This window comes from Euleptes europaea, chromosome 4 (assembly GCF_029931775.1).
Source record: "Euleptes europaea isolate rEulEur1 chromosome 4, rEulEur1.hap1, whole genome shotgun sequence".
Classification (NCBI taxonomy): Eukaryota; Metazoa; Chordata; class Lepidosauria; order Squamata; family Sphaerodactylidae; genus Euleptes; species Euleptes europaea.
In genome coordinates this window covers 6,141,215-6,155,010 of record NC_079315.1, presented here as the reverse complement: position 1 = coordinate 6,155,010, position 13,796 = coordinate 6,141,215, and the positions used below count along the sequence as shown (strand labels likewise).

The window sequence follows — 13,796 nt, the reverse complement described above, 5'->3', positions numbered from 1 at the left end:
TCTACCCCCCCCCGGAGGTCCCGTTTTACCTCCACCCGGCCCACCCGTGCTACCGGGACATCCGATGCCCGGTCCTTGGAAACAACTCAAGTTGAAAACTACGTACGATGGATCTCTCGAAACCCTACCCTGTTTCTTGCATCAAGTGGACAGTTATATGCGAGAACAGGGACAGTTTTTCCCTACAGAGGATAGCCGGGTGCGCTATGTAGCTTCCCTTTTGACAGGTAAAGCAGCCGACTGGATGGTTCTCCAGTTCGACACCCGATCCCGCTCTATTCGTTCCCTCAACAATTTCATGACTGCTCTACGGAGGAGGTTTGAGGATCCCTTTTTGGGAGAACGAGCCAAAGCGGAACTGTTACAATTAAGGCAGGGCTCTACTCCTGTTCGAGAGTTTGCCGATGAGTTTCAGAGACTGGCAAGTAAAATTGTGGGCTGGCCCGAAGCCACCCTTGTTCACCACTTCAGGGAAGCCTTACACCCTGATATTCTAAACTGGTCGTACATGAGGGGTGACCCCGAAACCCTTGAGGACTGGATACTATTGGCCGAGGAAGTGGAAAGCCGCCGGCGCTTTATTTCCCTTGTCCGTCAAAAACACAAGGAGAAAAGCGCCCCAAAATCCCAGCCTAGAGGGGCAAGCCAGCCGCCTCCTGTCCCTCGAAGACCCACACGTCCGCCCCAGGATCGTGAAACCCGGTTTCAAAGGGGCGCCTGCCTCACTTGCGGGGAAATGGGCCACTTTGCAGCAGCCTGCCCATACCGCCCTGAAATCTTTCGTCCCAACACGATGACTCGAGCCAGAGGACGACCCCTACGCAGAGGCACCGCGGCCACCCGCAGCACAGCACCGGGAAGACCCACACCCTCTGCACTTCACGCCGGAGACTCAGCCACCCTGCCTGCCATGGATGACCCCGCCGGGTCTCGGATTACAAGTGCCCCATTGGGGGACATCTTTCCCTCTTCGGACGAAGAGAACCCATGGAATTCTTCAGCTTTGAACCTGGAATCCCCCCTTGATTTGTCAAAAAACGGCTTCGGTCTGTGGTGAGTGGAGCGTCTCCCCTGCAGATTCTCCTGCTAAGCCAAATGCTCCCACTAAAATAAAGGAAGTGGAAACCACCGTTTATGTGGACGCAATATTACAACACCATGAAGGTGGTCCCCAACTACCAGTAAAGGCGCTTATTGACTCCAGTTGCAGTCGCACTCTCATAAACGAAGCCACGTTTGCCGCACTCAAAGTAGAGTCCGAGGCTTTACCAGCCCCCGTCCAATTTGCCCAAATGGACGGGAGCCATTTCCAGGGGGGTCCAGTTGATCGCCGCACCATAGGGGTCGCAATGGGAATAGGCTCCCATTGGGAGCAGATAGACTTCACCATAGCCCCTATCCGGTTCGAAGTGGTCCTGGGAATTAACTGGATCAAAGGACATTGTCCCAGTATCGACTGGGAGACGAACACTATCTCCTTTGCCAACCCCAAATGCGACCAGCATCGACAGAGAGTTGCGCTGCTACATCCACCCGCTTCAGCATTAGCCTCCGAGATCCCAACACCCCCGATCCTACCTGATGCATATCGAGACTTTGCGGATGTCTTCAACATTAAAGAATGTGATGCCTTACCCCCCCACCGGGCCACTGACTGTGCAATTGAAGTAGTCAAGGATTGCACACTGACCAAAAATAAAATCTACCCTATGAGCGCTTCCGAGCGCACTGTTCTACGAGACTTTTTAGACAAAAACCTTGCCAGAGGATTCATTCGCCCATCGAATGCCCCAAACTCAGCACCCGCGTTTTTTGTCCGAAAAAAGGAGGGCGACCTTCGCCTATGCATTGACTTCAGAAAACTCAATGCAGTTACTCAAGCCAACGCCTATCCTATACCACTAATATCAGATATTTTGGGACAATTACAGGAAGGTCGTATATTCTCCAAGTTAGACTTGGTAGAAGCCTACTACCGAATTCGTATCCGCGAGGGGGACGAAACCCTCACTGCCTTCTCTAGCTGTTTTGGAATGTTTGAATTCCTCGTGATGCCTTTCGGATTAAAAGGGGCCCCGCGGGGGTCTTCATGCAACTAATCAACGAAATCCTCCACGATTTGCTATACCGCGGAGTAGTGGTTTATCTGGATGACATCCTTATTTATTCAAAAACCATGGACGAGCATGTAAATCTGGTCCGAGAAGTTCTGCAGCGCCTGCGCAATCACCAACTCTTTGCAAAGTTAGCCAAATGTGAATTTCATCAAAGCAAAATAACGTTTTTAGGATACATAATCTCCCACCATGGCCTTAGCATGGACCCTACCAAAGTCCAATCCGTCCTCGATTGGACTCCACCCACCAATCGCAAGCAAGTGCAATAATTTCTGGGTTTTGCAAATTTCTATCGTGGGTTCATCCCTAACTTCGCCCGAGTGGCGCTACCCATCACCGACCTACTGAAAACCAAAGGTAAAGAAAGCTCAACTACTTTACCCTCCGCTAAGATATTGTGGACCGATCAATGCCAAGCCGCCTTTGTCGCTCTCAAACGCCTCTTCACTTCAGAACCCGTACTACGGCACCCAGACCCAAATCAGATGTTCATTGTGCAAGTCGATGCCTCCGACGTGGCTATGGGGAGGGCCCTCCTCCAAAGAGGTCCGGATGGTCTCCTTCACCCTTGCGCTTACTTCTCAAAGACGTTTGCGCACTCCCAATTGAACTGGCCCATTTGGGAGAAAGAGGCATCAGCCGTTCACCATGCACTAACTTTATGGCGACAATTTCTGGAAGGGTCTAAAGTCCCCTTTGAAGTTTGGACCGATCACAAAAATCTAGCTGCCCTCACTGGGTCTCATAAATTGTCAGCAAAACAACAGCGTTGGGCGGAATTCTTTGCTCAGTTTCGTTTCGTCCTGAAACACGTTCCGGGGAAACAAAACGTTCTCGCAGACGCTCTCTCCCGGTTGCCACAATACCCGGCGAAACTTGATCGACCTACAAACTCTTTATTTACCCCCGCGCAAAGGGAAGCCCTACCTGTACTAGCTGTACAAACTCGTTCCCAAACGCTGCCCCAGCGGCAGCACACAATAACCGTCTCACCCGCTCCTCCAGCCCTGCCGGCTGCCCAGCCAGCCCCACAGCCGACTGCCCAGCCTGCCCGGAAACTTACAACAGCCGGCACTCTCGCTCCTCCACCGATCACCCAGCCGCCTGCAGCCTGCGCGCCACCGCACGTAAGCACTTCCCCCTCTCCAGTCCCCGTAACAACTCCTGAAACCACTATGACCAAGGGGGGGATCCCCATCTCCGAACCCTTCTTCAGGTCCCTTCGAGAACAATGCCTTCTGGAACGCTCAGCCCAAACCCTACCCCCTAGTGTAATCGAACAAGGGGGCTCTTGGTACAAAGACTCAAAATTGTATGTGCCCAAAGAGCTCCGAAAAGACGTTTTACACTTAGCCCATGGAGTAAAAACAGCCGGACACTTTGGGTTCCTGAAAACTCTTCACCTATTGCGCAGACAATTTTGGTGGGGGGGAATGCGTTCTGATATTGACTCGTTTATTCGCAGCTGTCCTGTTTGCGCCGCAGTCAAACGATCTCAAGGCAAGCCCCCTGGACTATTGCAACCACTTGAAATACCCAGCCGACCCTGGGAAGTAATTGCTATGGACTTTATGACTGATCTCCCTCTCAGTGGGGGAAAAACTGTATTATGGGTTATCACTGACTTATTTTCTAAACAAATACATTTGGTTCCATGCGCAGGGATCCCCTCTGCTCAGAAGTTGGCCCGCCTCTTCGTGTCACATGTCTTTAGACTACATTCGTTTCCGCGCAAGATAATCTGCGACCGCGGAAGTAGCTTCGTTGCTAAGTTTTGGAAAGCCTTTCTCAAGTTAGTGGGGGTGGAACAGGGATTGTCTAGTGCATACCATCCCCAAACGGATGGCCAGACTGAACGTGTCAATGCTGTACTTGAATGCTATTTGCGCTGTTATGTTAACTACCACCAGGATGACTGGGTAGAACTGTTACCTTTTGCAGAATATGCCTACAATAATGCTGTACATCAATCCACAGGTTTCAGCCCCTTTTATGCAGTGTACGGACAGGACTTCGGTCCTGCCACCCCAATTGGTGATCTGGAGGAGGGGGGGGATGCCGACATTGACTCTTGGGCACACACCCTCCGTACCACATGGCCTTGGCTGGTTAGCAACCTTGACCAAGCCAAACGCAAATACAAAGCGCAGGCCGACAAGCATCGTTCCCCCGGGGGAGATCTACAAGTGGGTAAACTGGTGTACTTGTCCACTAAAAATCTGCGTTCCACCCGTCCGTGCCATAAACTTGACGCTAAGTACATTGGTCCTTTCCCCATCGTTCGCATCATAAATCCAGTCACGGTGGAACTGTCTCTCCCCAAAACCCTGAGGCGAGTGCATCCTGTTTTTCACATCAGCCTCCTAAAGCCCCATATTGCATCTCCGCAATGGCATCCAGAGCCGCCTCCTGAGCAGCCTCTGATGGTGGGGGGGGAGGAACATTTTGAGGTGTCCAAAATCCTGAACTCCCGCGTTCACCATGGAAGTTTACAATACTTAGTCCGCTGGAAACACTTCCCCCCTGCCTATGACGAATGGGTACGTGCGCGATACGTCTCCGCCCCCAAACTCGTCAACGCCTTTCACATCGCCTATCCAGACAGACCAGCCCCCTTACAGGATGGGAGGGGGCCTTAAGGGGAGCAGGATGTCAGGCCGTTATCTCAGTTCCAGTGTTGCTTCTGTCTCCTGGCTGAACCGTCCTGATCTCAAGGACGACGCCACATTCCTAAGCCTGGGAACGCTCTCCTGGGAAAGTGTGCCCGATGTTTATGCTTTGTAATCTCTCGCCGTTACCATGCTTTATATTGCCAACTAGCTAGCAAGGCACCCATAGCTGACATCTTACTCTATAAGCACTGTATTGCCTATTTGACCAGTAAAAGCCATCTGCTTGGATTCTAAGTGTCTCTGTGGTGATTTCTGGTTCTTTGGGTCAGGAGCTTACAGTGCGTGGCTGGGGAGGGAGTGGGGAAGGCTTTTGCCCAGCCTCCTCGGGCCGGGGCTGCTTACGGGGACGGGGAGGCTTTTTACTCTTTTCTCCCTCTTTTCCTGTCTCTCTTCCCCTTCTTCCTCTCCCTCCCATCTTTTCTTTCTTTCTCTCCTGGGGTGCCTCTGGGCGAGGGAGCTTGTCAGCCAGCTGGCTGGCCCTCCTTGGCACGCTCCATGAGCTGGGTCAGGCTGCAGCGCCGCAGGGGTCCGTTGGGACCTGGCTGCCCGCGCCCCAGCCGCAGCCGTGACTGCAGCGGCCGCCACAAGCTCACTCCGCCATCCAGGAGCCCTCCGGGCGGGCAGCTTCAGGTAAGCAATGCGGGGCTGCGCTCGGAGATCTGTGTGGTGTGTGTGTGTGTGTGTGGGGGGGGGTGCTGGGAAACATTGCAGCCATTTATTCATGGGAAGTTTTGCCTCTGATTTGCTGCTCTCTAGATGCACATTTTCCCCCAGCCAAATTCTCAAAACTCAAAAATGAGCCCCTGTGCAGAGTTTTGAAAATTCAATTGGGGAAAATGTGCATCTAGGGAGTGGCAAATCCTGGGCAAAATCTCCCATGAATGAATGGACAGTGAGTCCAAGCACGTTCCCCAACTGGTGCTCTCGCTGGAGCGCCTGCACGCCCTCTCCCTTCCAACACGCCTGGGAGTTTTGAACCCGCCGGCCAGATGGAGAAAGATATTTTTCTGGGAAGGGGGATGGATTTCCCCTTCTCTTTTCAAGGGGGTGTGTGAAGTTGGGGGTTACGATCTGGGGTGGCCACTCGGGCAGAGCGGGGCCGCTCTCTCCGCCTTTCAGCCCCGCACAGGGCGAGAAACCCAGATGGGAAGGAGGGCAGCAGAGGCTGCAGAGCCCCGGTTAGGACAAGTGCCTCTCCTCGGGAGCAGGTCCTGCAGTTCTTTGCTCCCTCGGAGGGGACTGGGCATCAGCTGGGGAGGGGCCCTGGCTCAGTGATAGAGCATCTGCTTGGCATGCAGAAGGGTCCCAGGTTCAATCCCTGGCATCTCCAGTTAAAGGGACTAGGCAGGTAGGTGATGTGAAAGACCCCTGCCTGAGACCCTGGAGAGCCACTGCCGGTCAGAGTAGACAATACTGACTTTGATGGACTGAGGGTCTGATTCAGTAGAAGGCAGCTTCCTGTGTTGCTGTATGTATGTATGTATGTATGTATGTATGTATGTATGTATGTATGTATGTATGTATGTATTTATTTATTTATTTATTTATTTATTTATTTATGTGAACATGGCCCGGCCCGACCAAGTTACATTTATGTCATATCTGGCCCTCCTAACAAATGAGTTTGACACCCCTGGTCTAAGGCTCCTCGCAAGGCTTAACGTGCACGCACACAAGATCTTCAGAGAAACCTCCCACCAAAGGTGAGTGGGGACCCTATCTGGCAACCCTATCGGTCGGGCTGAGAGAGTTCAGAGAGAATTGTGACTAGCCCAAGGTCACCCAGCAGGCTTCATATGTCGGAGTGGGGAAACCAACCCGGTCCACCAGATTAGCCTCTGCCGCTCAGGTGGAGGAGCGGGGAATCAAACCTGGTTCTCCAGATCAGAGTCCACCGCTTCAAGCCACCACTTTTAACCACTACGCCACGCTGGCTCTCCATTCTGACTTGTATCTGACAGAGGGAGATTTGACTCTTGAAAGCTGAATCCCTGAAAATCTTGTTGGTCTATAAGGTGGGACCGGACTCAAATCCAGCTGGAAACAGCCCATCCTAAAGGACTCCCCCCACCCCATTCTGAGATTGTCACAACCTTAAGGCTTTGACTGCTTCTACCTTGATGGCGTTGTTCAGGAGGTGTCCAGAGCTCTGGAAGCAGCCATTCTCCTTCTGCCGGATGGCCAGGAAGTTCTGTGCATCTGTGATGTGTTTGCCCTCCACAAAGATGTAGCGACGGGCCTGCCCAAAGGACTTGAGCACAAAAGCCGTCAGCCTGCAGGAAAAGACGAGCGTCACCCCTTCCTCCCTCGCTCTCATGCCTGCCGAGACGGATCTGCTCAACAGGCATTAGCAGCCACAGAAAAAATATACATGACTTCACTATATCGAATAAAATGCCGCCCTGTTCCATCAGTAGGGTTGTCAGGTCCCTCTGCCACCGGCGGGAGGTTTTTGGGGTGGAGCCTGAAGAGGGTGGGGTTTGGGGAGGGGAGGGACTTCAGTGTCATAGAGTCCAATGGCCAAAGCAGCCATTTTCTCCAGGGGAACTGATCTCTATCGGCTGGAGATAAGTTGTAATAGCAGGAGATCTCCAGCTACTACCTGGAGGCTGGCAACCCTATGCATGACGTTTTCTTTTTCATAGAACTTATTTGGGCTTCTGTGCTTGTGGGAGGGTCAAGGAGCCATCTAGGTCACTAAAAGTCTGTCCCTTGAATAGCAGAAGTCTTATGCAGCCCCCCCCCCTTGAGATTTTCCTCAGGTGTTCCCCGCAGCTGTCAAGTGTATTTTCACAGCTGTAGGACTAAAAATTGCTTTAAAAAAACAAAAATTGTGTTCCCTTAGGAACCTGGGTTATGCAAGCAGCAACGAATTCTGCAGCTTCTCAGGGTTTTTGCAGAGCTGCACTGCACTGACCTGCATGTGAGGGAAGGGAGAAGAGGCAGTGAAGCTTACCATGTGTTCCCGGGCTCATAGCCATGTGATCCAAAGGTGCTATAAGAGCCATCGGGGTGCTTGTAATTCAGCTGCCGCTGGTAGCCTGAAATGGAAGATATTGTTTAGGCAGGGCAATGCCCACTGAGCCATACCCAGCTTCCTACCACGGTATTCTGCCAATGATAGCAATGCTCCCCTCCATCGGGGAATGGTTGTTGTGGGCTCCCCATGTTCTCACGCGCCACTTCTCAACTATGCGCTCTTACTGAGGTGCAAGCTCTGTTGAACTCAGCAAGGTTTACTTCTAAGTAAATATACATAAAACTGGGCTGCACAGATTTAATTCATTCAGCTACCAGTTGTGCAGATTTCATAAGGCAGCAATGCCCATTGATCATCTATCCCGGGGGGCCCCAAGGTACCCACAACACCTTTCCTGGTGCTCCCAAGTGTTTTTGGAAAGTGGGTGGGCCCAGGTGGGGCTTTTGTCCAGCAAGGCTTCGAATGGCCACTGGAGATTTGATTGGCTGCACCAATTTCTTAAAATGTTGCTTTGGCAGCAGCTGTCCCCACAGCACAAGAAACTGCACTGTAACTGAAACTAAGCTGCGTCGGCCATTTTGTAACTGGCTCCGCCTCCTGTGGCAGCCATTTTGTAGCTGGCTCCGCCTCCTGTGGCAGCCATTTTGCAGCAGTGGCCATCCCACTGTGTCGGAATTCCAAAGGCTAATAGATTTTGCCACTTGTTGACTGCTCTACTAGGTCGATACCTGCACACATATTATGAGAGACATATACTAACCAGTATTACAACTAGAACCAATCTGACCAGATGTTTGAGTAACAGGTAATAGATTTTACAACCTATACACATGCCTGGTTGGGTTTGAACTGTTTGTGTATGTATGTATTTATTTATTTCTGTAAATGTGTGCAGGCTTAACGTGGGTTTTAGTTAACCACTGATGAAGGCCCAATAGGCCGAAATGCGTTTGGTATGTGGTTACAGAGATCAACCCTAGGAAATGCCATTGTGCTATTTTAATGTTTTTAAATATTTTTAACCTTTACTTAGCGCTTGTATACCCAACCTTGGGTACCCAGCTTCTGTTTTCAGGTTGGGTTTTATTCCCCTCTTTTTTCTTCCACTTCTCACAATGTGACCAAAATACGATAGTCTCAGTTTAGTCATTTTAGCTTCTAGGGTCAGTTCAGTCTTGATTTAATCTAAAACCCACTGATTTGTTTTTTTGGCAGTCCACGGTATCCGTAACACTCTCCTCCAACACCACATTTCAAAGGAATCTACTTTCTTCCTATCAGCTTTCTTCAATGTCCAGCTTTCACACCCATACATAGTAATAGGGAATACGATGGCATGAATGAACCTGATCTTGGTTGCCAGAGACACATCCTTACACTTAAGAATCTTTTCTAGCTCCTTCATGGCTGCCCTTCCTGGCCTCAACCTCTTTCTGATTTGTAACTATAATGGTGGTTTTATATGTAGCCCGTATTCCAGGCCCAGTGTTTTAATCCATTTTATTGTGAATACCTAATAAATATATTACTTTATAAGAATTTTTAGTTTCCACCTCAACCCTCAGGTTCCCTGTACTTTTTCGGCTGAGTTCTTTCCCCCCTTTTTTGGCCGTCTCTTCAAATTCCAAAGGTGCCTGCGAGGTCAAAAAGGTTGGGCACCTCTGAGGCAATGAGCTCAACCCGAGCGTCTTCTCACCAGAGACGAGGTAGCCGATGGCCTTGGACCGTGTCTCCTCGGTTAGTTGCTCTGTCTTGTTGAGATAGTCCAGGACGTAGATGTTGGGCGCAAAGAGGACCATGTTCTGCTCCCCACAGCCGTAGGGAAGCCGGAGGAGCTGCTGCAGGTTCTGTATGGCGGAGCCCAGGATATCACCTTGAAGGGGAGAAGAGGACATGGGATCAGGGCAGTGTTGGAAGGGAGAAACGCTGTGGTGGACATGCAAAAAAGTTAAGTAATTTTGGATACAAGTTCATCAAGAAATGCAGGAAGTTTTAGGAATCAAATTCCCTTTGAACCCAGAAACTATGCTATTAGGAATTGAACCTGATAACTTGGATAGAAATAATGAACAATTATTTGGCTATTTGACAACGACGGCCAGATTAATACTAGCAGCATCCTGGAAACAAGATGACATTCTGGACGTGGAAAAATGGCATCAAAAAATGGATGAATTTGAGGTGATGGCCAGACTGACCAGTTTGATAAAAGAGGACTGAAGACTTCCGAAAAAAAGGGGAATGCTATTTCGAATATGTTAAACAGAAAAGATAGATTGTTAAAGATAAAGATTAGTTTATAAAACTTACTATATAGGATAGAAGGAACTTATTTTTTTTAAAAAAACGTAGACTATAAGAATAATGTATACGATATTTGAAATGAAGAGACAGACTCCCCGAAGGAGTACAAACTGTGTGAATGTGTGAATATGTAATTTGTGTGTTTTCTTTCTGAAAATGTTAATAAAATATCTAAAAAAAAAAAAGGAAGGGAGAAATGCTGCGGGAGGCACGAGAAAGGAAGAACCACCAAAGGAGCTGGAACGGGACAGCCAGAAAAAGAACGGGATGGGTGAAGATGAAAAGGATGAGAGGGATGAAGGTACTAAAGACAGCAAGGAAAAGGTAAGAAAAATGCACCGAGAATGGAGACGTAGGGCAGAAACAGGCACCGCGGAGAACAAATGGAACCAGAGGTGGAATCTTCTGGGAGTCTGAACATGTGAGCGAACATTTCGCTGGCCCCAGAGAGTCCATTTCTGAATGCGAAGTTACTCCAGACTAATCCCACCAGGCATAGACTGGAGTTGGGGACCCCTGGTATAATGGCTCTACCTGATAGGCAGGAGGCACAGCTTTGCTTGTAACCGAGCAACTGTTTTCACGGTGTATTTTTTTTAAATTAAGTTTGGTCTAATTGTAAGCCACCTTGGTGACCCCGATTGGGCAGAAAAGCGGGAGACAAATATTGTAAATAAAAGTAAATAAAACTTTACCTAGCACGCAGAAAGAGGCCCGGGCTGAGTCCTCCACTACATTTCCTGGTACCTTCAGGGAAACTGGAGTGGCCTTCTTCTCTCCTGCAAGCAAAACAGAGGCATCTATGCTTCTTGTCTTCTGCTGCCCGATTTCCCTGGTCCCCACTCAGCCTCGATTCCCTCCGATTGATGATGCATTTTTGACCCTCCTCCATCATGTCTTCCCTTCCAGTCCTCTGCGTTCAACACTTGCATGCACTTTCCACCAAGAGGAGATGGTCCAATAATAAAAAAATCCTGTCACTGAGAGGATTCAGCTCTCATCCAGAGAACGTCCATTACTTTACTGTTTTTAGGTTTTGATCAGCTCACCATGAAGAAGAAGAGGAAGAGTTGGTTTTTATATGCTGACTTTCTCTACCACTTAAGGAAGAATCAAACCAGCTTACAATCACCTTCCCTTCCCCCGCAACAGATACCCTTTGAGGTAGGTGGAGCTGAGAGAGCTGTGACTAGCCCAAGGTCACCCAGCTGGCTTCATGTGTAGGGGTGGGGAAACCAACCTGGTTCACCAGATTAGCCTCCGCCGCTCATGTGGAGGAGTGGGGAATCAAACCCGGTTCTCCGGATTAGAGTCCACTGCTCCAAACCACCGCTCTGAACCACTACACCACGCTGGCTCCACACTACACCAGGTTGCCAACCTCCAGGTGGTAACTATATGAGAAGGCAGCACGTGGTTCAAAATTAAAAAATTACAACATAAACTACTAATGGAGAATTGTAAGCATATATTATAAAGTCAAACACTAACAAAACAACAACAAAACCAAACGTTCTAGAGGCCTCGCAGGGCTTAAGGCTAATTAGCTTACAATTGCAACTCAAATGTAGCCAACCGGCTTGAAACATTTGAGTTGTGATTATATGTTACCTTTAAGCTGGCTGGCTACATTTGAGTTGCAATTGTAAGCTAATTACGGTAGCCTTAAGCCCTGCGAGGCCTCTAGAACGTTTGGTTTTGTTGTTGTTTTGTTAGTGTTTGACTTTATAATATATGCTTACAATTCTCCATTGGTAGTTTATGTTGTAATTTTTTAATTTTGAGCCACGTGCTGCCTTCTCATATAGTTCTCACTAGTTGCAGCATAAGTTTTCTAAACCTCCAGGTGGTGGCTTGAGATTTCCTGCTATTACAACTGATCTCCAGACGACAGAGATCAGTTCCCCTGGAGAAAATGGCAGCTTTGACAGACAATTAGACTCTATGGCATTGAAGTCCCTCCCCTCCCCAAACCCTGCCCTCCTCAGGCTCCGCCCCAAAAATCTCCAGGTATTTCCCAACCCAGAGCTGGCAACCCTATTCCTTTGGGCAATTCTGGAATGGTGAAATGACCTCAGAAGGGTAAGGATGGAAAGAATCAGATGGTTCGGCTGCGTAAAGGGCCTGTGGACTGAAATCTGTTTGGCCCAACCACAATGCTGGAGTAGACTGCAGAAACCAGAATGATTCCTCAATCCATTCTAGGTGTGCACGGAATCTGTGTGCATGGCTGACCTGGGGAATGCACATTTGGGGCCCAATGTGGGCCATGGACCTCTTGGGGGGTACTCTTGGAAGCAGATGAAGTGGGCTTCTAATGACCACTATGGCTGAAGGGCGATGGGTTCATCACCTGTTGACTGCACCAGAAATGATCGCAACATTTGTTGAATGAGCTGGAATCCAATGCCATAACACTGGGTGGTAGGGTTGCCAACTCCAGCTTGTGAAATTCCTGAAGAATTGGGGACAGAGCCTGAGGAGGGCGGCGTTTTACCAACCTCGGAAGGATGGGAGGCTGAGACAACCTTGAGCCGGCTACCTGAAACCGACTTCTGTCGGGATCGAACTCAGGCCGTGAGCAGAGCTTTTGCTTCCAGTACTGCAGCTTACCACTTTGCACCTGGGGGTTCTTATTTGTTGCATAGCTATGCCTAAAACATGAATCCGGAGACTGTGACACATCTCATTTGGGAAAGTGGTAGAAAACTCCTCTCAGATTTAGGTCTCTCCCAGGACAAGGTGAACAACAGATTCAGGCAAGTCTCAGAGCATTCAGAAGTTTTCTTCACAATTCCACAAAAGCACAAAGATAAGTGCACCGTGCAAAAGTGCTAGGTTACGCTGACCTGCACCTGGACCTCTCACCTGGAAAGAAGGTTTCTGGCTCTCATGTGTGTGTAAAGTGTCGTCAAGTCGCAGCCGACTTATGGCGACCCCTTTTGGGGTTTTCATGGCAAGAGACTAGCAGAGGTGGTTTGCCAGCGCCTCCCTCTGCACAGCAACCCTGGTATTCCTTGGTGGTCTCCCATCCAAATACTAACCAGGGCTGACCCTGCTTAGCTTCTGAGATCTGATGAGATCAGGCTAGCCTGGGCCATCCATAATCCTGCATAAACGGGCACTTACCAGCTCCGCAGACCAAGGAGTGGAAGACCACTTCTTTCTCCACTCCTTCCGGCTTCGTGGAGAGACAAGGGAGAGAGAAAAAAGGGGGAAGGTGAGAACTAGGGCCAGAAATGTGGGATCGGTAGCTACAGAAACAGCTTCTATGTAAATAGGGGGAAGGATCAAAGGAGACACAATCTGAGTGAACCCAAAACTCAACCCCTCCCCCCATGCCTCCAATGAAGTGGGCCGAGGGTCCCAGGCCCCAAGGAGGGAAGGAAAGTCTCCCAACACAAACCGCTATCGTCACCTCAACAAACAGCACAGTAAATGTGCGGAGGGGCAGGAGGTGAAAGAAGATGAAGAAAAAGGGATTAACAAAGGGCAATTGGTTGTGCTGTGGTTTTCCGTTTCCCTTTTGGGTTGAAATTAAATCAAAAGAGTTTCCATCTAGACATTAGGGAGAACTTTCTAACAGTTAGAGTGGTTCCTCGGTGGAACAGGCTTCCTCGGGAGGTGGTGAGCTCTCCTTCCCTGGAGGTTTTTAAGCAGAGGCTAGATGGCCATCTGTCAGCAATGGTGATTCTATGACCTTAGGCAGATCATGAGAGGGAG

General features: G+C 49.5%; 1 protein-coding gene across 1 annotated transcript in view; it reads right to left on the bottom strand.

Annotated features, from left to right (window-relative positions):
* Nucleotides 1-13,796, bottom strand: part of LOC130476417 (alpha-2-macroglobulin-like) — a 73,135-nt gene that overhangs the window by 14,151 nt on the left and 45,188 nt on the right. The window contains exons 22-26 of the mRNA XM_056848354.1: nucleotides 13,203-13,254; nucleotides 10,769-10,852; nucleotides 9,466-9,642; nucleotides 7,746-7,830; nucleotides 6,906-7,062 (exon numbers count right to left, since the gene is read on the bottom strand). Coding sequence (XP_056704332.1) covers nucleotides 6,906-7,062; nucleotides 7,746-7,830; nucleotides 9,466-9,642; nucleotides 10,769-10,852; nucleotides 13,203-13,254 — 555 coding nt within the window. The remainder of the gene's footprint in view (nucleotides 1-6,905; nucleotides 7,063-7,745; nucleotides 7,831-9,465; nucleotides 9,643-10,768; nucleotides 10,853-13,202; nucleotides 13,255-13,796) is intronic.